General features: G+C 36.4%; 1 protein-coding gene across 6 annotated transcripts in view; it reads left to right on the top strand.

The window, feature by feature from the left end:
- The window catches only part of ADGRB3 (adhesion G protein-coupled receptor B3), a 450,213-nt gene that overhangs the window by 390,615 nt on the left and 35,123 nt on the right, over window positions 1–24,475 (top strand). For all 6 annotated transcript variants that reach the window (XM_069011355.1, XM_069011354.1, XM_069011351.1 and 3 more), the window contains 4 exons: window positions 15,799–15,949; window positions 16,513–16,582; window positions 21,348–21,414; window positions 23,534–23,619. In XM_069011355.1, coding sequence (XP_068867456.1) covers window positions 15,799–15,949; window positions 16,513–16,582; window positions 21,348–21,414; window positions 23,534–23,619 — 374 coding nt within the window. The remainder of the gene's footprint in view (window positions 1–15,798; window positions 15,950–16,512; window positions 16,583–21,347; window positions 21,415–23,533; window positions 23,620–24,475) is intronic.

Below are 24,475 nucleotides of genomic sequence, written 5' to 3'. Positions count from 1 at the left end.
ATGCAGGTTCAAAGTAACCTGGGAGATCCTTCATGGACTTGTTACTTTGCCTTTGATGACTCTGGGCACCTTGCTGAGGCTGTCTACTTCAGTCGGATAGAATAGCAGAAGGCAAAAGGACAATATCAACAATACATGAAGCTATTTTTATGGTGTCTGAATCAGTCTCTATGGCAACATTTTCTAACCTATTTAGATGTTTCTAAAAATCTCTGTCTCTCTCTTCCCCTCCTTGCACTATTCTGCTGAGTGACTGATGTGGATAGAAAGATAAACACAGTGTCCAGATACAAACTGCCGGCGAGTTTGGAAGAGTATGTGCTTGTTTGCTTTATATTTGACCTTTCCCTTAAATAGATATTTCAAAGACATCCCACTAAACTTCTTTCATGTTCTTTGAGGAAAAGTTACTAGGAAAAAAGAAAGATACATTCAACTTGCAATCCAGTTACTCCAAACATGCATGGACATAAAATGTTTTGAGTTTGTGTTTCATGAGGGTAGTGTGTGTGTCATCATCACTGTTTTATAGTTGAGGGAGGCAAATACGGGCAGGAAAATAAAATAGTTTTCCAAGGTCATCCAGCCAACTATCAGTTTCACTGTCTGTAGTAGCAGATTTACACATTCTCAGTATGTTAACAAGTGGTTTCTGATATTACACTTCATACCTAAGCTCTCCTTATTTGGCAGGTTTACATATCTGGCTCACTCTATCCTTGCCTTTCCCTTCTGCTGTTGTATGAAAAATGCCCACAAACAACCAGGAAATAGGACTATACCCCAAGAACTGCCAAAATGACTGCCTGAAAAGGCCACTAAATTCACAGAGAAAAAGAAATCTTTATGAAAGTGGACGAAATTTGTTTCTGAAAATCCTATTTAGCTATAATAAACCAAAGTTTCATGTAAGAATAGTAGGTCTGAAGCTTATGTTCTTTTTTGGAGGGAAAAAAGCTAAAACTGAAGAGTGATGGCTGTGATGAAGTGGGGATGATAGTCCTGTGCAGTACTGGAGTGAAAGCAGCTCGTGCTGGTCTGGGCTACCTGCACAGAAGAGTTTTACTGAGGATCTGGACCTTGGTTTAAACAAGCAATAGAGGAGGGTTTGTTTTCACTGTGTAAAAGAAAGGGGTTTTCTTTATACTGGAAGAATTCTTATCCCTCATGAAGTGACCTAATTTTTAAAATTATCTGGTATAATTTTGCTATCTGCCAGTTTTAGAACATAAAAACAGCAGTATCATCTCAGTTCAATGATCTACCTTATTCACTGTGCTGTCTACATTAACCAGACATCCAGGAAGGACTACAGGAATAGGGAATGAGTGATCCTATCTCTGATATCACTTCATGACTTTTTGCAGTCAGCAGTTTAAAGATTTTCTGAGCCAGGACTCCATCCAAAGCATCCATCAGTCAGGCTATTCTCTAATCCACTTTAAACTCATTTATCTCTTTGGCTACCTTCAAATCCTAAAGCAGTGAGTTCCACATTTCAATTTTTGTTGTGTATCAATGACATAAAAATAAAATAATAGGTTGAGCATCCTAGTTCTAACACTTAAAATTTTATTTGAATGCAAATTACATTATTTGTATCCTGAGCAGAGTTGTTTGTCTTTACAGTCACTCACAATAACTGGAAGTAAATTTTAAAAAGCACCACAGATGAGACTGATTCATGTGTATCCAACACTCAGACAAAATTGCAGATGATCGGCTGCATCCTGTTGGCTGTTATGTTTCATGCAAAAACCAGAGCGCTGTGATACAAGCCAAAGTGTCATCATTTTAGCTTCATCAGAATGTGCTTATATTTTTAAGCACCAGCAATTTTCTTACAAATACTATAAACTCTGCAATTTATTTAATTGAATATTTAATATTAGATAGTTTTTTATTTAGAATAAGAAACTCTAAGAGGAAGTTTTGAAATATATTGGTGGTAGTTTATCGAGATCAATTGAGTAATTAAAATGGGTGTTCTCACCAGAAAAGTTTTTTTTAAAAAAAGAATGTCAGTAATATCAACCAATCCTTTTGTGCCACATATAGTCAGCAAGCTATCTTACAATTGGCCAACAAAATGTAGAATAAAATAGTAAAAAAAAAAAATTAAAAAAAAACACTTTTAATGGCTAAAATTAGCAAAGTTATTTACAGGAGAGGAGGAAGAAAAGTCGCTAAATAGCCACTTCATCTGGATGAAGTTTATTCAACAGTAGTTCTAAGGTAGTTAGTAGCAAGCACTTACCATAAAGCTGTCACAGCATTGCCACCTTCAAGGGCTGAAAACAATTTATCTTTAGAAACTACGTTCCTATTGTGGATTGAGAAGGTAATATTAATGAAGGCAAGAACAAGGAAATAACAGCACACTTAAAGCTGACTAGAACTAAAATCAATGACAAGAGGCAGCCAGAAACACATGAGTAATTTATTAAGCAGTGATAGATTTGGGTAAGTAGCACTGCAAAATCAGTCCTTCTTCAGATATGTGGGGTGAAGATAAATTAGCAGTTTTGTAAACTGAGCAATTCTGTTTGCCCTTTGACTAATATATGAAACAAGCCTTCAAGAAATACACTTGCTCTTTTACTACCTGACTTTCACTGATGTACTTAATGCCGAAAGCTATATTAAATCTCCTGGGGTACAGACACTACTAGAATTAAACTTTGTCAAGGCATTGCCCTGAGTGATTATGTTATTGGCAATCACGTTTATCAGGTGTCCGGGAGTGCTGGGCTCTGTACCAACACAGTGGAAGAGCACCAGGTCCTCCTCTCTCAAGGCGGCTGCAGCCTGAGTCAGGCATGGAGCATATACAGTCCACGAAACTGAAGTAAAAGCAATAAAGGTGTAGGCTTATGTAAGTCCATCCTCTCTGGTAAAATATATGCTCATTCACACTGTGATCTCATACACTTTATTAAAGACTACAAAACACCTTCTTATAAAACGTTAATATCTTCTCTCTGTGTGTTTAAGTGGCCACTATTATGTTATGAGTGGAGCAGCAGATTAAATAGCCCAGATAACTACGGTGATCTCAGGCCATCTTCTTTCATGTGATACAAGAATAAAATAAGTTTTAAATGAATGTTCATAACGGGGAATTTGTACATTCTCTGCTTCCTCTTGTCACTGCTTAGGTGTCCACTGCTCAGAAATTTATATTGAATTTAATTTATATTAAATTGATCATGTCGACTTTCTGGTTTCCTCCTGCTTCCTGAAAAATTGAGACACTGTAACTCTTTTACTGCTTTAGGCATCTTTAATAGGAAGCTCTTCAAATTTCTTGGAAAGTGTTACCTAAGAGCATAGATAATGCCCTCCTGAAGAAAGTTATCATGTTGCTAGGCGCTAGTTCTCTGTAGATCATCTTGCTGAAATCTCTGTGCACTCTCTCCACAAAATTTTTCCTTCCTCATTTGGAAACCTCTTTTGTTCCCAGCAGGAAGCTGATGTTCTTAGACTCCCTGGCAGTTAAACAAAAGTGAAACCAGTAGATATGAGGCCTTGCAGAGAGCTTTGGGTCCTCACAAGGCTCCTTATAGTGACTTCCATAAGGAGAATGTATTTAGAACATTTAGGAGGAAGAACCTTCTTCCTACTGGTATCTGTGAGGAACCAGTGCTGTCCTAAAAGTAATGATGCCCCAGATTCCTCCTCCAGATTGTGCTGACATATTACATTGCATCATAAGTATGGACTAACTCAGCTAAACCTTTTCTGTGGCTCTGTGAGAAGAAGCAGAGGGAAGTGGAATACAGACATGAAAGCCAGAGCCAATAAAAAGGCTGCTATTCCCCTTTTTGAAGAAACCTGGCTTGAAGTAATATGATGGAAGAGCTTTTATTAGTTACAACTGCTTCTGCTGCATATGAGTATTCTAGAAAACCATTTCATTCTTTGTTCCTTTAAAACAGCCAGGTTGTCATAGTGTTCTTCTTTAATAATCACAACTTTACAAATTTTTAAAATCATGCTAAATGAATCATTATGAGAGTTTCCACACTGCTTTGTCATAAATATTAAACCTTTTATCCTACTGGTTTAACATATCAGATAAAGAGAATTGAATGAATGTGATACCACACAGAATTTCCGCCTTTCTGGAAGACAATGCAAAAGTATTAACAGCATAAGTGCTTTCACCTTTTATAAGAAAAAAATTCTTGACATTTTTCCTTCTTGTGAAAGCAATGAATAGAAACTAATATCAAAATATTAGCTGATTTTTAACCTATTGTTCACCTTGCCATTCTTAATCAAACTTCCATATACATGTGTGGTCACAGCTGCTTCTCTCTGGTTGTGGATGCTATTGCTTTTCTCTTTCAACATCCATGAATTTTCTATCATCCCGGTAGCCATGGTATAAAATAACAAGAAACTGCCTCCTTTGATTTCCTCAGTGTGCATATGTATCTATAGCTCTACAATCTTCCATCCAGCAAAAATTATGAGATTTCATTAATGTCATTAGAAACACATGGGGGTCATGCCCACCCACAAAAACTCAATGTTTTCCCTCTTCTGTATTTAGAGGGACACTAAATTTATAACCTTCTTTTAGCTATTTTTTGTATTAAATAAAGCCCTCCATTAAGAATTTCTTTCTTCCAAATGACATTTAATCCTGAGGATGAGGGAGCTTCATTGCCATTACATGTATCTCTGCATGAACAAAATAATGGATGGCCTCTGAAACAACCCATGGCTAATGCATTAAAGGCATTAGAAATTAATATCATTACCATAAGAGGAATTAATGTGATTCATGATGCTATTGTATAATAAGTTTGCATTGACACTGCCAGTTGCCCAAAGTGGAGATTCTGTTCTTTCTGCTCATTCTGCATTCACTCTCATGTACACAGGTTGACAAGATCTGATACAGAGCTGTAAAGCAGTCGCCTCTGTCTTCTGTTTGCTGAAAATATTGTTTTGCAATGCACAAACCATCCAAGGGTCACACTACCTCCACTTGCTTTTCTAGTGTGATAATATGCTCTGATTTTAAGGCTACAGGGAAAGAATATTCTGAAAAAAAATTCTGAAAAAAAATATTCTGAAAAAAAGTATTTCTGAAAAAAAATAAAATTAGGTTTTCAATTAAAAGAAACAGTAAAAATTGATGAACTACAGAAATACATATGTGTATCCCATTAATAACTTTCAAATGCAGTTGCATTATTTTTTTTTAAAGTGCCTGTTTGTGTGTGTATGTCTACACATTATGCGAACACATTCAAAAGCATCTGTTACCCTTTGTTCATAGGCATGTGTGCACATATGCACACACAGACTCCATTTGGGCTCATTGTTAGGTTTCTGTGCTGGATTTGGCTGGGATATAGCTAATTTTCCTCACAGAATCCTGTATGGCACTGTGTTTTGGATTTCTGAATAAAGAGTGTTGCTAAGACACTGATGTTTTAGCTATTGCTGAGCAGTGATTACACAGCATCAAGACCTTCACTGTTTCTCAGCTGCCCTGGCAGTGAGTAGTCTGGGGTGGACAAGAAGTTGGGAGGAAACAGAGCCAGGGTAGCTGACCCCAAATGACCAAGGGTTATCCCATACTGTATGACAACATGCTCAGCAATACAACCAGCATTGGACTTTTAAAGGTGGCTGTTGCTTGGAGACTGGCTGGGCAACAGTCTGCTGGTGGGAGGTGGTGAGTGACTGCTTTTGCATCACTTGGTGCAGGCTTTTTTTCCCTTCACTTATTAAACCATCTTTATCTCGACCCACAGGTTTTTCTCACTTTTGCTGTTCTGATTCTCTTCCCCATGTTGCTGGGGGAGTGATCAAGTGACTGGGTGGGTGCTTAGCTGCTGGCCCAGGTCAGCCCACCACATTTGCTCAAGCCCACTTCATGTTTTACTGCATAAGAGAACAAAGTCAAAGTGTTCTACATGCCTCTGTGGGTGGCATGACCCCAAGCATGGGCATAAAGTCATCCCTACTCTGGATTAATTAGCATGCCTCTTGGCATGATTTTGTCCCAAACTAGCTAGCATTATCCCAGTCAATTCTCTGAGCTTGGGATAGTTGGAGCTGGCACGGGACCAGTTTGGATGTGGCCACCTTATTTTGGAGTAGAAAGAAATGTACTAACATAGACGTTTTCTGTACCATTCCAGCTGGCTGCAGGACAAGTGAGTGCTACCTTACCTATTCCTTACCTATTAGCAAGTACAAATATATGTAACCATAGCATATCTTTAAAAATTTGCTTTATCTGTTATTTTTGAAATATAAACTGAAGTTATGTGATATGAGCAGACTTTGGATTGCCACAATAATGTACATACCATCTTCCTTTCCTGGATTCTTTCTGTTTTTGGACTTAAACTACTTCTTTCAAAAAGACAATTTCTTACTGTCTCCGTAGTGCTAATTCTAAAAGACATTTTCCTTGGAGGAAAACTGAGCAAGCTTGAAATTGAGGGTGCTCTTAGGGGCAAAATCATCCTTTTCATGTTATTATTCTTAATAAAGACTTTTAAGACATATGTATATAGCTATGATTTAAAAAAAAAATCAGAAAAAGAATGAAGGTAGGTGACATATGGCCTTGTAATAGCATTGCAAAGCTCTCGCTTCAATGGTTTCAGTCAATCGTGTAAAGGGATGAAACTCTTACAGATATGCAGAGAAGGAATCTTTGCTGACACCAGTATCCCAGACAAGAGGATGGACTGTTTTCATACGGCAGGATTATAATCATCACAGTCAGACTCACTGAAAGCCAACTGCAGGCTTTGTTGTTGAACTTCTCATTCTAGGCATCATTTTGATTGCTGAGGAAGCTCCCTAAAATTACAGCAATTTTATTGTTAGCAAATAAGATAAAAATCTAAAATAGAGCAAACAGATGATCAGATTTAAGAGTAGAGATACTCAAATGATAACCACATTTTCTTACAAGAAAAAGTTCTTTTACAAGAATATGTTGCACTATGGGGCTACACAAGGCAGTATTTTCTACCTACCTAATGGCAGCTTTTCCTGGTAATTTGTTTCACCAGGACATCAGTTTGCACTGCTGCATTTGGATCCTCCTGTGGGAATTTGAAGTCTCACATATCAGTATCCATTCTACTACCCTCTTATGTTACGCCATCTTTTCAAGGAAGCTGCTTCAATTCCTTGCCTTTGTCTGTGCCTGGACACCTCCTCCTGTTTTTCTCCAAACTCTGTGGGGAGATCCCTCTCAACTGTGCTCTGAACGACTCTGTTCTTTGCTGACATTGCTGACTCGTGTAACCCTTGTGCTCAGCTCAGCCACTTCTTCATTACCAATCCTGGCTCATTGCCCCTAGCTACTCACACAGCCCCCATCTCGAACTTTTAAATAAATTAAAGCTAGGAGAAGACTCAGGACCTTTGGAACATGAGTTGCTCATCATGCTAATTGACTACTGGCTCTTGTATTCTCTATTCTTCTCCAAACAAGTATAGCCATATAGCTAATGCAAACAAGTATTTCTACTTGCAAAAACCCAAAGAGACATTTAAAAAGCTGAATATCTTTATGTAGTAAGCTGAAGTGATTATACAGCACATCATATGTTACAGTCAAACAGCTTTTTCTTCACTGTTAATGTAGTTGTCTCATTATTATATCTCTTCAAACCTGCCAAGAATATTTGTCTTCATTTAAGAGAGTACACCCCACATTCCATATTTTAAAATTAAAGGAATATGGAATTTTCAGAGCCTAGAAACAGTCCCTGAGAAACAACCTGAAAACCAAAGTGTAATAACATCAGTGAAGCTTTTTTATTATTGATCCATAATCTATACCTTAATTTGCATAGTTCCCAAGTAAATAGAAGTGTTTCTGACAGCCCAGTAGAAGCACTCTGACAGCCAGCATGCATTCTCTTCTCTCCTCTGAGTCACACCCAGTTGCAGAGACTTTTCAGGCCAAACTGTGCATCCATCAATATGAATCCAGTCTCTTCTGTTCACACTGCACCTTCAGTTCTGCTTCTGTATTGCTGTTATCTGCAATGATGTACAAGAACATAACTAATTTTTCAATGGTTTTCAGAGACCAGGTTGATTTTTCTTGCCCATCAATTAAAAAAACAAATCTATATTTTATCCACAAATCTATATTTTATCCTTCTTTAAATAATAAATCTTTCAGACTTGGTAATGCAATACCTCACAAAGCTGTTTTTATAGAGCAATTTTTCAAGATAGCATCAATTTCAATTTAATTTTTTAATTCTCATTCCTCAATAGCTCAGTAATGAAGCAGTTGTTTTGAGAAAGCATACCAGTGATGTCCACTTTTTTACGTAAACCGAGGATTATCACTTTGTTTTGTTTAAAAAAAAAAAGAAAAAAGCCAAAAAAAAACCACCACCAAGAAAAAAAGACAATTAGGAAAGGGTCTTCTCTGGCACAGGGAAGCATCACTATTACAACACTGTGATAGCAATTTGAGACTAATTAGTCAGGAAGGAATTGAAAAACTTTTATATAAATTGATTTTATGCCTTAGAGTTTTAAAGGGCTTCTTATTTTCTTTTATATCTGCCTGTAAACCTCTTGTTCTGAGCTTCAAAAACTTCAAAACACATTTATTTGAGGTCACAGTTAAAATATTAAGCTATTTTGTCCTGACAGAGCTGACATTTACCTTGTTTAAAGTGTTTAGTATCAAAGCCAATACAATAAATTCATGATGTGAAGTAGGCCAAATTCACTTACCAGAAAAAATACTCATCCAATACTTTGTAAACATTTAAAGCACTTAAGATGAGAAGCAAGATCACAAGCCTCTGCTCATGCACCTTTCCTCCCTTATTCTATAGGTAACACCCAGTATAAAACCCACTTAAATTAATGGGAGTCTTTCCACCGACTTCTGAATTAATCCTGTAAACAAGTAGAGGATCCTATTCCTTCATTTCCTGCCTGCCCAGAAAAATTTACATCTTCACAGCACAAAGGCAGAAAGGGAAGAGATTCCGTTGCCAGGTTTTGTAATCGAAGAAATTAAATTGCCTCTGAGTAACCTGTTCTGTGATACTGCTTGTTCAGACCTCATTTGCTTAAATATAACCTGGCAATAACAATCCAAACCAGGAGGAGGACTAAAATGAGTATGAGTGTAAGGAAATTGTATGAGAACTGTATTCCACCTGGCTTTCAATTTACTGTAGGCATGTCACCAAGAAAGCAATTCCGAGTTAACCAATAAAAACTTGAGCTTTGTACTGACAATCTCCAGAGAATGTGGTAAACAACATGGAATGAATTTTACTGTCTCATATATTAGTCATAGCTCAGCATAATATGAATTATCCAGCTGGACTTCTTGCCTCTATCCAACCTAGTCACCAAAATGAGCCACAAATATTTCTATAGTCCCAAGGCAAATTAGCACACCATGGCTTCCATCCCATACACCCGAGCCCTCCAGGGCAGGAGGACGTTGAGTGCAATCTGACTGTCAGGAAGGATTCCTGGCCCAGGCCCTCTGTCAGTCACTGTGTGGGCCTGGGCTGGGAGAACAATTTTTGGCTCAGGTCAAAACTGTGCCAAGGAATTCCCTAACAATTTATGCACATGCCGATGCATAAAGGATACCTTTGCTGTTACTGGTGTAGACATTCTGCCACATAACAGAGTGAGGAAGGTTTGCACATGCAGCTAGCAATTTTAATGGATTCTTTTCCATGCTAAGACAGGAGACTATCCCTTCACATCTAGTTGCTGGAATTATTTTGTACTATGTGTATTATAAGACCTGGAGAAGAATAGGGGCTAGCAGAGGAATTATTTTGAATACAACCAGCAGTTCTCTATAGACATAACATGAGGGATACCAAAGTACAACTGTACTGTGAAAGATTTAAATGCAGAGGTTGTTGATATGAGTGATAGAGGTGACAGCTATTAAGGGAGAACTTTGAAGAAAAGTAACTGCAAAGGGCAGAAGTTAAAAAGAAGGCTCCATATACTTCTAGTGGATCAGATATAAACAGCACTTCTCTTGCTGAGATCTGCACCTGGGAAAAAATCTGAGACATTCTTACTGGTCTTCATAAATAAGTGTGAAAAGAGATTGTAAATGCTTTACTCATAGATGGGTGGTTTTTAGAAATACCTTTAAGGTAAATCTAGGTAAAAGAGGAGCAGAAACTGAATTTTTCAGTAAAGTATCTGAAGAGACTTTAGGTGAAAATAGTAAGACAGACATTAAAAGTATATATGGAAAGCACAAATGCAGAGAAAAAATACAATTCAAACTGTAAGTTTACTTCCAGATTCACTTATACTACTGCAGTAGGATCGCTGTGGTTATATGGTCAGATAAAAGGACAGATTCCAGAAGAGAAGAAAAACAAACCTTAAATCAAAGTAGCTGAACAAATTATATTGCACCCTGAGACTCGGTGCATGAAATGGTCCCAAAGTTTAGCAAATGTTGTGATAATTTGCCTATGATACCGAAAAGTAAAATTGGATACTAGAAAAAATTTGCTGTGAGATTGCTGTGCTGTTGATAAAGATGGGAGTGTAATTGTAAACTAAATCAAAGGAACTGTAGAAAGAGCTGGGTCATTTACAGCCAGCTTACATGCTATTTATCAGAACCTAGAAAGGCATCTTGCTTGCTGTGCGTAAACAAAATGATTGAGTAGAAGGACAGAAAATTGGGTGTCCTTAGTTATTACTCATTATCTTTTTGAGGCAGATCACCTAACTACTACTCTAAGATTACTGCTGTTGCACTGAAAAAATGGCTTGCTTTAAAAATCCAGGTAAAGTCTCCCAGTCAAGTTGTCTTGTACCACATATAGAATCAACTATGCATATCTCATCACACAAATGCACAGATTATTCTGAGCTATCGTGAGATATCAGAACAAAATGTAATGAAGTTAAACCACTTGAGTCTGCAACTGCTAAGGACAATGGAAAAAACTTTTGGAAGATCCCTAAGTTTTTCTTTGTGTTAATTAAAGTAAAGGGTTTCATAGCTGTTGGTTGAAAACACAAATAACATTATTTTAGAACAATTATTTCCACTATATTGCTATTTTCAATATCAGTATCAGATTTCCTGAGTTCTTTGCTTGAGCAAGTGGTGTTAGCAGCACTGAAGTCTGCCAAAAGAAAGGAACATGGGATTTTTTAAATGGTATCATCAAATCTTTATGGTCTCAGCAACATTAATGATCCTGGAAGAAAAACCTGAAAGATTTTAGCTATGATTTCTCAGGCATTTAAGATCCTAAGAGTTTCAAATATGTTTGCAACTGAAGAGACAGCCTCCCTTGCCATATTTTTTCTCATTGAAAATCTGTCTCTCTTCCAGAAAACCACTCCTGAAAAGAAAGTTCTTGCTTCTTTGTCCCACAGTGTCTGAATGTCCATCTATTTTAACGCCACTTTACTCTGTAAACCAGTATTTAATCTAGCATTCAATATTATCTGACCAATATACTGTCTCCCTATATTCTGACAGTCTGCTGTTCTTGAGGTAAAGATACTGTATTGCCTAGATCAGTTTTAAAATAAATGATAATAAAAAAATAAAATTCAGAATATTAAGCAGTATTTTCTTTTGTGAATTTACATTTTTGATTTAAAGAAGGAAAAGACACTGTTTGAGAGTTCATGGCTTAAGAATCCCCAAAAGACAATAAAATATACACATTTTGTCTGAGAATTACTTTTTCTGCTCTTTACTGTGTCTGTGGCATTATCTTTGCTTTGTTTGTTCTTTGTTTCATTTATTCATTATTGTGGTCTTTAAGTGCTGTTTGTGAACTCAGTGCATGATCAGAACATCATAAGAATAGCACCCATTTGATTTTTCTCCTTAGGCTTATCTCCTCAGAGATAAGTCAAGGGCAAGATTGCAATCTCTAAGAAATTTTATTATTTAAATGGTTTTCTACTACCTCTCATTTCTACTTTATTAAATAATCCAAGTGGATTTTAGCCCTGTTCATTTTTCTATCACCAGTACAGATTTCATTTTTCATGTTCATTTTCAAATAGCTTTGATTTATCAGCTTACTGTTTATCAGGACCCACAAGTTTGTTGAAGGAAAAAGAACCTTTTTCGGGGCACGAACACAAATCAGGTGTTCCTGCTTCTCTTTGCCTTTGTGTGGAAGATCTATAGCAGAAGACACTGCTATTAAAAAAAAAAATCCACACATTATTCTATTAAAAAAATACCATTGTTCTGTTAATAAAACCCAAAACACAACAGCCAGATGCTCAAAGAATATTGATAAATTCTTATTTCGAGCTTACATTTATGACCTACATTTACAGGTCATAAAAAATGATGCATTCTCTACTTACTCATCATTATTACGTTAAAAATATTAATCACTAGAACACATAGCTTTGAAGTTCCGTTGTTTTTTACATTTCTCAGCTGTGCTTTGGTACACTCATATGAAGTAGGTGTCTTACAAGTATCAGAGAAGTAAATAATTTGATACCTGATGTGTGTTCTTGCTTTCAATAGTATATTGTTTATTAAAACGGGATGAGTGGTCTTACTTAGATATTCCAGGTAGCTAAACACCTGAGACTCAATTAAAGTTCGTGAAACTATGCATTCTGAGGACAAAAGAACTCCCTTCCCCCACTTACAAGTTTATATGGGGAGCCAAGAACAAGAGCAATGGGAGGAAGAGGAGGTTAGAGTAACAGTTAACTTAATTTCAGAAGCTTGAAGAAATAGTGAATAAATTAGGCTGTTAAAATTAATTTTGTTGCAGGTTGACAGGTGCTCAGCACAGGTAATTAATTCAGTGAGTTTTAATAAACTAGAATTAGAAGCAAATGCAAAGCATCTCCTAAAGCAATGGGGAAGATGTGTGCCACTATCTCTTGGTGCAGCCAGGCTGATATACTGTGGCTTTCTGTGAGTGATGGGCCACAAGGTTTGAGTGCTGCTGCTGCATGTCCAGGAAGGTGAGGGGAGGTGATGGTCCCTGGCCAAGGAAGAAGAGGAGAGGAAGGAGCAATTGGCAGTAGTCCATAACCTGGTGAGAAAGAAAAAATGCTGATATATACTTTCTAAAATTAGACATATTCAATGGACCATTTAATAACAACCTTTGGTGAAAATGAATTTTTGTTTCTAGGTGGAAATTGGCTTCCCAGATACAGTGCTTTCCCAGACAGAGCAGCATTGTTTCCCTATTTATTTATCAAAGCAGAAGAATAAGGAAGTACATAAAAGCCAGATTTCCAGTGGGGTATTGGACAACTGTGCTGAGCCCATGGCTGTGTCTGGGAGGGGGCAGTTTTGTTTGCCAGGGCTGCTTCTCTTGCAGGGAGGGAGGCTGAGATCACTGCAAGCACTGCCTGCACATGAATCTGTCATCACAATCCCACAGCGGTTGTTTGGTGATGTTTTGAGGCGGATTTGCATCTTTCTGATGGCATGTGATGCAAATACACTGTTATATCAGTGATACAGGCTTACTATTGTTGTTCATTAAAGACCCCTGTCTGCCACTCAGAAGTTAGATATAATCAGCAGTCATATATTCCAGCTAGAGCAGAGATTGCTTCTCATAAAACTTGCTGCTGTTTTCTCATTTTGTGCTCAACACAATCATTAACATTTTCATCACAGTTCTTTCTTCCACAGTAGCTGTGTCCACATTTGTCTCAGATTATCATCTTCTCCTTTTTTTCAGTATAGAGGATAAATTATGAATTAAATCCTACGTGTGCACTCAAGTCAACCACAAGAGTTAGCAGTGTTTTCACCAAAAAGATCAGGATTTCTTTGTATTTGCATTATTTACAAGGGAAATTGTATATTCACCTTTTTTTTTTTTGTCAGGGTATGTTTTTTATCTATGCAGTTCCTCCATAAAAGATTCTGTACTATTCCTCAAAAGTAATTTTGTTGTCAAATTCTTGCTCCAACAGAACTCTCTAGCTTTTGCAAGAACATTGATAGGAAAACAAATTAAAATTGCATAGTAGGAATTCATAACGTATGAACCAGCAGTTAAAGAAAGGACATTTATGAATTTTCTATTGTATTTATTGTGTGTTTCATTGCAGAACTTTCATTTTAAGTAAGTGGGGTGGAGGGGTTTCATATACAGGAAATACTGCTACTAGTCAGGCTTTAACTGGATAGATTTTATGAATATGTATACCTTACGACATCTAAACATAAGAATTAATGGCAAAGCCTAGGATGGAATAACTAGTGCATTTTCAGGATATGTTGTTTTTTTTCCAGTTTACATTACTTGCTTTTTTTAAATTAACAACAGTTCTCTTGTATATAATAGTACAGAACCCCTTTCCTGTGGGTTTAAATAGACAATTTGACTGAGGATTTGAAGACGACGTGTTTGTCACATCTGTAAATTCAAAGCAGGAAATCATTATGTTTTGACTCTTCAAGTGCATAAATTTTTGTAAGTTCAGAGGTTGATGTTAGCTAATACTAATATCAGCTGGTATCAGCTATCAGCTATCAGATATGTATTCCAGATAGCTATTGGAGTTAACCAGCACAACTGATTACAGATAAGAATCTGGAAAAATTAACACCATGGAAAATTTAAACCAAAACATATTGGAAAGTTATTAAGAATGTAAAATGAACTAAAAAATATGCATGGTGTAATATATGGGTATCATATATGTCATATCCTTCTATCAGCCTTGAATCAATATATGCAATCACCTATATATAAGTAGGAACATACATATTCTCTCCCTAAATAGTTTGCTCAACTGGGATTTTAGTAAAAAATTTTACCTAGCCTTAATAAAAGGCTGTGTCAGGTAGCTATTACATGTGTATGATACATAAAGTAATACCTTCATTTTTCATTTTTTCATGAATTTACATCATTGATGTTTGGGGTGTAAATTGTTTTTTCTTTTAATCTTAACATAATTCGACACTTTAGGTTGTGCTAAGGGTAAATTGTGCTAGGGATATTCTCAACATTACTGGTGTGGTTTTGGTTCTGGGGTGCTATGCAGACTGCATTTTATAGCCTGCTATTGGCATTTTAAGCAACAAAGTGGAGGGCAGATCATCATTTATGCCAGGAAGCTCATTTATGTAAGCTACAATGTGAAGTTTAATTAAGGGCTTCAGTGACAAAGGAAAGCCAACTGCATGTGCTCAAAATACTTTTCAGATGACAAATTACTGACACCAATAAAAACAATATCCAGGGTAATTGTTAAGGTTATGATATTTAAACCTGCCTAAAAATATCTAAGGCAGTGTATTCCAAGAGGTTAAAGTTCTATAAAATTTAAATAAAAAATAAAAAAATCAAATTTAGATTTGTAATCAGGGTCTTTCTTCATGGAGGGAAATAAAATTTAACTCGCAATTAGGAGCATTTGTATTCCCACATTTTCTCTGTTCAGCTCAGTGTGATTTTATAATCAGTAATTTTGTAACTGGTTTACCAGAATGGCTTTGCAATGATCCCTGGTCAAAGTAAATGCGTAGAGAAAAATCTGCTGGAATGATTTATTTTGTGTCTTTGTCCCTGCTCAGAACACTCAGTGTTTGGGAAAACAAGTCAAAACCTCTTCTGCCTAATCCCCATCAACATTTTCTCTTTCTTTCTCTCGCTCTTTGTGGCCACCACATCATAAAGGGAGAAAAGGGAGAGTTGATGCTAAGGATAAAGGTCAAGATGATAGAATATGACAACTCTTTGAATTGAAAAAGAAATGAGTGTCCCTAAGTATTCAGCATGAGCTTCTCTTTGCTCCCTGCAGGGCATCTGCACCACAACCACCGCATTTTTACACTTCTTCTTCTTAGCTTCATTCTGTTGGGTTTTGACAGAAGCGTGGCAGTCATATATGGCTGTTACTGGAAAAATTAGGACACGGCTCATAAGGAAGCGTTTCTTGTGCCTTGGATGGGGTAAGTCAGTAAAATTAATTTCCTAAGAATCATTGGAATGAAACATTTACTGCAGTGGCAATGTCAAGAATATCATCATTTTCTTCAGTAAAACTGAAAGATAGTAGACAGCAATGTTACTAAAAGGAAAACTAGGTTAGAAGCCTTTCCACTGTATCTCGGGCTCAAGGTATGCTGATGTGTATCGTAGCATTCGTTTATAAACATTTTAACAAAATTTTAGAAGATTTTCAGCAAAGTAGTGTAATATCAAGAAATCAAAATAAAACAAGAAAAAAAACACTCTCTGAATATTCATGAAACCTCTTTCTAGTTAAGACCTGTCAAATATACCAGTAATTTAGCTACATCAAAGTGGTACACTGTGGGCAGAAAACAGTGTCCTCCTCCCTGCCAGTGCTTCAGAAAAACAAATCCTACAATAGCAATGTGCTTCATTAAATAATTCATTCCATGTAAAATTGTCCATTTTGCATTAGCTTGCCCTGTCATTTTTTTGTCCAGGCAGAACAACAATATTTTACTCAGCATCTGATGATTATTACTGTTTTGGTTTTTTTCAGGACTGCCAGCATTAGTGGTTGCAATATCAATAGGCTTTACCAAGACAAAAGGATATGGAACAGCTCACTAGTAAGTCAATCTGAAATGATAAATTATGTTTTTACTTACCAAGATTGTCATATCCATCAACTGCATAGCACACTCTAAAGGCTCTACAGGTATCCATTCACACTTGGAATTGCCCTGAGAGTCACTGAGTGATCCACAAAAGGACAAAGAGAAAACAGCATGCCAGTCTTGGACTGAGCTCAGCAAAGTGCCAGGAATCCTAGATTTCATTTGAGATTTTGAAATAGTAAACTTTTAAGGAACATTGATCATTAGATCCACTTAGACACCTAACATTTATGTAGATTTACAAAAGAGAATTTTAAATGTTATGGGTAGCCTTTGCCAGCCTTTAAACATGTCCAAAATTGTACTGGCAAGAGTTTCTTTGACATCCAGGTGTTTGCACGCCAAGCAGGTACCTCAACTTTAATGCCCCTGAGCAGCTTGGAGCCAAAGCCCTTCAAACATCTCAAAACAGTTCTCCCATCCGTCCTTTCTGTCTCCTGGACACCCTAATCCAGCCCATTTCCTGGGCTGTGCTGTATTTGAGAGACAGAAAGGAGGAAATCTGTGTGCTTCATTTAGACTCAACTAATACAGTTGTTGTTTAGCCACCTAGCTGGTTCCAGTGTGTATTTAGCACCTCAGAAAATTAACTCCTCAGAGAGGCTGCCCTTTGGTCTTCTGATGAAGAAGGAGCTGGGCCTTCCTCCTTCTAGTGGTGTGCTCCAACCATTATGTATGCAAGAGTGTTTTCTTTGGGCAGCCTGTTTGGAGCTCTCCTCACGTTACCTAAGAAATTGAGTATGCATCTGGACAGAAAGGGAGGAAATATGACTCTGTAGACTGGCAATGAGGGCATTCATCAGAGATGTGGATGAGTTAGGTCAAGTCCTCCCTTCAATGAATATTTAATTATTCTCCTTAGCATCATCACTGGGTAAGATCAGGATTCCCCCTCCCTTCCTTGTATGTCTCACCATCTTGGCACTTCAGCTCTGGGTGGGTAAGAATTCAAAACCAAATCTCATTCTGAGTACTGGCTCCAACCACTAAGCTCTGTAGTTTTAAACTGTGACAATGGGTATCTTGAGTTTTTTAATGAGGAATGTCTTATGTAACTGAAATGCTTAATTGCACTTAAAGCTGGAAAGTGCAACAGTGGTCTTAGCCCTCTTTTGAAGGTTATGTTGAGAACCAACTCTTCTGTTTGTTTTTTTTTAACTATGCACCATCTTGCTGTCTTTTTTTATTATTTAGTCCTTGAACCACAACTGGAAAACTATTTAGGCTGTGAGAATTACAAATCACAAAATAACAATGTCCAGACCCCACTGGGGATGTAGCTCTGTCCCTTGCAGGGTTAATCCCATTACATTTGCTCTACTGAATTCATTCATGTGTGAGAGCTTGCTTTAGTTAACATTGCTTCCTGCTTCCTTCCTGGACTGAATGCATTTTTAAGAGGATATTCTGAAATATTCAGACAAAGCAACAAATCATTCATTAAGAGTAACCTGGAAAGTAAAAAAGAGTGGGTTTCTGTACCTGTAACAGCTCTTCTCCCAGGATCCAAATCCAGCTGACATGGTACTGTGGGAGAAAAGAACAAATGAAGGCATAAAAGGGACAAATAGAACCATAATTCAGCTTTCTCATCTTTTTGGAAATATGTTTTCTTTGCATTTGACATCAGAATTACATAAGGAAAACAGTGAAGACAAGGAATGGAGATTTCCTCCTCCATCACCAGCTGATGTGCTGTCCCACTCCAGAAGGCAGCAAAGAATTGTGTCTCATGACAACTGCTGGGCAGTGTAAAAGCAGAGCTCCTGTCCTGTTCCTCCCACCGTAACTAAAGCACTTGTGTAAGGTTTTTAATTGCTTACACTATTTTGCCTGTTTGGCTGCAGTCAATTACACACATGCTGCTGTCAGAAACGCCCTGTTGCAAACTATTCATGGTCTGTAAGATGTTCATTTTGAAAATGAAGGTTTTAAATGAAAAACATTAAAAGTGAAAATTAAGGAATTAATTCCAGTTCCAATTCCCACACATGAAGAGATTCATGGAAAGGGAGAAGGTCCAAGAATCTTTGCAGCACCTCTCAATTTTGTATGGTATATGTATGATGAGAGTGCTTGAATTGTTCACAGTGGAGCCGTTTCTGTGATCATCAGTCTCTGATTTCTGTCTTTTTTCTGAATCCAAATTATTAGACAGTTCAATTGCTGTATTTTTAAAACTACATAAGGAACATATTTCACCCAGACACTTTTAGTGATAGAGATACAGGAGCTGAAGGGATTTCCTAAAAATAATAAAAAAAACCCACAGAGACAAGTTTTTAGATATTTCAGGTTATCTGGAAAAGATTAGTGTGTCTGAAAGCTTAATAGCTTTTTCCAGCCATTTCTGTAATAAATATTGTTGCTATCTCTTTTTAGAAAATCAGAGCTTTGAAAGCACCACTACTAAAACTTATAGTTAATAAACCTGTGTGAACTGCTCATGTTAACATAGAGTGTGGAAAAGTTCTAGGAATTTATTGCATCAGCAAAAATTAAAACTCTGTCGTAGTCACGATCTTGCCATGCTCTCTTAAGAGAAGGAACCAATCTCCTGGAGAGCATCAAAAAACTCACAAAATGTACAGGACACAGGAGCAAGTGTACAGATGCTTCATCACTCAGCAGAATTTTATGACCATGTAACATGGTCCCATAAAGCCACCAGTGGCTGCTCTTAACACTAATCAATTTATATGGCTTTCTGCTATGTGCACATCAGGGAGAAAGAAGACAGAACAAGAGAACAAAATAAAAACAACGATAAAGCACAGGGAAAAAAAAAGCTATCAGAACAAAGAAAGAGGAGAAGGAAAAAATAGTAAAAAATTGAAAAGAATTGCCTTTTGGTGTAGGAAGGCACCTGAAAATCCATCTTCAGAAAGTCTTCAACAGAAGATTGAGGAAAAATGAATTTCAGTCATCAACTAGGAAATGTTGAATACATTGCAATAAGATGTCACACATTGGTGAAAATCCAGATTGTTGAAAATTCAGGTTGTGTAAAAAAGAGGCTAAGTGTAAAATAGGACAACCTCTACATTTTTTTTCCATCTCTGCCTCTAAATGGAAATCACTCTTTTGAACAGCCATTTACAACATGGAAATGAGAAGGAACAATTCTCCCTTGGTCTCAAAGAGTTTTGTTTTAGAAACTGATTTTTATTTTTTATTTAGAAAAAACCTATTATTGACCCTTTTTTCAACACAGGTAACTGAAATTACTTTCAAACTACAGTACATCAACTATTTTTATGAACTGATGCTTCTGTCTCCCAATAAACATGAACATTTTAATTACAAGTCCTAATTACTCAGAGTGGTCATCTTCACTAAGTTTAAAAGTTCATACTGGTGAGGAAGTGCACTGTGAATGCATTTCCCGCTCTCAGAAGTCTGTCTTCCCAGACTGACAATAATAACCTAGCTTATGAAAAAATAGTAAAAAACTGCAGAAATTTTGAAAGCATTTTTCTTTGACATTGCAAAAATAAATTGAACATTAGTGTTGCATTTGGTTTTTGAGGTAGGATGTAAAATAGCTTGGCATGTATTACCTTTTTAACAGTGAAGCAGATAGGAACTATTTGCATCCATTTATCATTCCAGAATTTAGCACACTGGTGCAGTTGGGTTCATGTGACAGTTTTCAGATGGCTTCACTGCAATGGAAAATGCTTTTATTCTTTGCAGTGAGAATACCAGCCCTAACAGACCATTAATATTATGATGTGCTTGCATTTGTTTTACTTGGATTTTAAAAGTAAAAACCCAGTACTGGAAAATAATGAAGATATGTGTGATTCTGATGTGAATGTTTCTGCATGTGAAATCCAAGTAAATTATTTGAATGTATACACTTGAGTTTCCTTATATGTAGGTGTGATCATGCATTCAAATAAACATGCTGTTCTTTGAATACGTAATCACTGGGAAAATAGCACAGCTGCATTTACTTCAGTGGGTGAAGCTCCTGATCTTTTGCAGATATGAAAAGCTTTACATCATAGTATATCAAATATTTAGAATTTGATTCTGTAAGTGCTCTGTGTTTGGAAATCTGACGGTTTTCAGTGAAAGCCCTGATGCAGAATGACAAACTCTCTGAGATTAGGAGGTCTCCAGAAAATACAGTTTTCAGATGCTTTAAAATATACATTTAAATTGTTTGCAAAATATTACAGGGAATGCAGAACAGATCATATATGATTTTTCTCTAAGGGAAATATTGTCTTTAAGGTGTAGTTCTAGTAGCAATTATTAAATGACAGGATATGGAGAAACCTGTTTTTTTCTGAAGTTCTTTATTACATGTACTTGGCCATTTCATCACTTTGAAGTATAGAAGTATCAGATATGGTAAGCTAGAAATGTTTCTAGATACCTACTTGGCAAGACCTGTTCATTTAACTCATCATATATGGTTAGAGGAGATTCAATAAATATTTGCAGACTTATTTTCTATTTTGCTTTTTGTACATTTTAGGCATTTCAGTTTATGTATATCTCACATTAAAGATTTTTAACTGTTAACCTCTGGTAATGGAAATACCTTTCATCTCTCTACCTCATATCAACAAAACAATTATTTTTTGTGTGTGCATATGAATCTCGTACATCAGAAAAACATGCTGTAGTGATTAGTAATGCTTTCTTGACAATGTGTTATACTTATTTTTAATTTGTGTTAGTTCTTCTCTAATGTTCTTTCCAGCTGCTGGCTGTCTCTGGAAGGAGGGCTACTTTATGCTTTCGTTGGACCTGCAGCTGCTGTTGTCTTGGTAAACATTAATATAATTTCCAGTATTTTTGTGTGAAATGATAGAAAGTGCCATTTCAATTATAAAAGCTTAGCTATAAAGTAACTTTGCATTTTGCTGTAAATACCGAGATCAGTGTTGTTTAATATACCTTTGGTATTTTGAATGCATGATGCATTTGATTATATCACTTCTTTATACCAATTATCTCTCCATGTTTACACAGTAAGCTGTGAAAGAATAATGTACTGATTAGTGGCACAGAAAACTTGTTACAGGCATCACTGAGTTATTATCAGCAGCATCTACGCAATTGTCACTGCCTTGTGAAACTCAGTGACAGTCTTGATAGAGTGCTGCTTGGCAGTGGATTGCTGTGCCAGCAAAAGCAACAGGAGTGGAACCTGCCAGCGAGTTCTCCATGGCTACTGCTTTTGAAGGCAAAGAAAAAAATTGTCAGAGCTGGGAAATGTTACTCGTTTGTGTATTAATCTTCCACATCTCTGGACATGCATTTAGGTGTGGGATTCATTTCTGCTTAATTGTAGACATCTGCAATGTAGATTTCTGCATCTAAGATAGTTACCCCAGCCATATTTCATTGTCAGTGAAGAAAAAAACATATTTTTAGAGCTCAAACCATCAGAGGTATTTCAGATGTCTACTTCAGGGTAAGATGAATTACATCCTACCTGTGCCATCAGCTATCAGTCATCTGCTCTGCAGTCTGTATGGATGTTTTACAACAATTTATTTAGCATTTTTCCCTTACAGATTTTGAATCCAGAAATTTTGTACTATGATAACTCTATCAGCACTGGTTATTTCTGATTTTCTCTTGTAAAAAGGAATCAGTCTTACTAGTGATCAAAGATATAGCTATTCAGCTACGTGAATTTTCCTGAAATGGATGTTTACTACTCCCATAGAGTTTGTCTCATCATTGCCTGGAGTCAAGCCAGGATCCTTTTGTACAACTCACAGTCTCTGTCACGGCAGAGGAGCCAAGGATGTTTACAAAAAGCCAGTTATAATTTTCACATGGAAGTAACTGTATGTTCTCTGTTTAATTGGAAAGTCTTTGTTCGGAGATGTTTGAAGTTCACAGTCACATTTTGCCCTACCATTAGCTGGTAGCTGTGGAAGGAGCTGTTCCATGCAGCCACTTAAGCCTAAGCATATGAAGCCAAAGGATTATATAACATCAGCTAAAAAATGTTAATGCTGAAAATAGAGTTGAAAAAGAATTGGCAGGGCAGACTAGTAACAATTAGGTATTTTGGCACGAGAATTGGAAAACCAGTTTGAAAGGAAAAAAAGGATTATCCTTTTCTAATAAATAAAAAAAGGAGCATTTATTTAATAGATTCAAAAATTGGTATTACCTATTCTCAGGGCCATGAAGAGACAGGTTCATAGAGTTCAGTTCAATAATACAAATGGATAATAACAGTCATTAAGTTGTCCATTAAATGCCATTAGTATGTCCATTAAGAGCCAAAGTCCAACTGCTGAAACACTTGAATTTTTTTTAGGTTAGATCTTCAACCTATGTATGTGATCATAACACCATTTACTTTAATGGAGCTAAACAGACATCCCAGGAATTCTTCTGGCCCACAAAAATAGTAAATTGCAGCCAAACAAGGTTCAAAACTGACATTTTGGTGAATGACATAGACAGTGATTAATGTGCAGGAAGTTATGGAAAACCACAGCCTGGTTCTGCGTAAGTGGGAACACACACGAACCATAATTGTTTAAAAAGGAGCTATGCTCTGACTTGCTTTTCCCTGTGCAGAGAACGCAAATTGCGGTGGTTTTCCTGGAATAGGATATATTGTTACAATGAAAACTGACGAAATATTAAAGTTATCTTACTCAAGCTTCTGGCCATCAGACATATACACATAAATAGCTTGATATCAGGCATAATTCAAGGTCCAAAAACGAGCCAGTTGCAGGGTGTGTATATATGTCACCTTTCTGAGAATGTGACCTTTTGGTCACTACACGATTTCTGAAGGAATACTCAGAAATGTAAGAGGAGACATTTTGCAGGCCTGTAGTACAATATGGCCAGGATGCAATATTTTCTTTCAGGCACTGAAAGATCAACTGTTTGTTTTCTGTTTGACAGGTCAACATGGTGATTGGCATTTTGGTATTTAATAAACTTGTTTCCAGAGATGGAATCCTAGATAAAAAACTCAAACACAGAGCGGGGTAAGCAACCACTGGATTATTTTAAAGCATATTAAAATTTTATCACCAATTTTCAATTACAGATATTCACCAAAAAAGCTTTTGATTGTGCTGTGAACTTTTATATCAGTGTAACATGTTTCTAACAGATTCCATTAATCTCAAAAGCTGCTGTTGCGTTACCCTGAGGGAATGCAACTAAACAAACTAAATATAATAAAACACAAGTACAACAGTATTAAGTTAATAAGAGTGAGGCTTAAACAAATCTAAGCAGAGTTTTCACGAGATGGTTACATGTGTAAAGCTGTTGCATTTAGGAAAACAGTTTTATGAACTGTGTGCACTGAAGGAACTGATTGGTTTTGTCTCGCTGTCAAATTTAATTACTATGGCAATAAATGTTATTCATTTGTGTTAACTGTTATATATTTTATAACAATATGTCCCTTACTTAGGTCAATGGTATTCTGCCATTTTGTCTACATTAAGAATTTGCCTTTGTTCTTAATATCCACATAACATCTACATAGGTGTATTTTCTAAATTAGTGTAAAAGAACATCAAATTTTAAAAAGCCCATGGTTTAAGATTTAAAAAAGAAAAAGAAAAAGGTAAATGTTTCTTATTGATTATTTACTTGAATTTACATTAAAATTCTGTTTATTATCATGAGAAGAAAAGATTATGACAGTGGTGGTATCAGAAACTTTTTTTCAGTGGGTGAAAATGAAGTACTGCAGCAGCAAACCTAGATTCAGTGCATATTGGAGAAAAATATTTCAGAACTGCATCATCACCTTCTTAATGCTTATGAAAGTATATTTAAACTTTGAATAATGATTTTTTACAGCTATATTTTCATGTATTGTATTTT

This window comes from Aphelocoma coerulescens, chromosome 3 (genome assembly GCF_041296385.1).
Source record: "Aphelocoma coerulescens isolate FSJ_1873_10779 chromosome 3, UR_Acoe_1.0, whole genome shotgun sequence".
NCBI lineage: Eukaryota > Metazoa > Chordata > Aves > Passeriformes > Corvidae > Aphelocoma > Aphelocoma coerulescens.
Note: the sequence above shows the minus strand (reverse complement) of the source record. Positions and strands in the feature narration are given on the sequence as shown.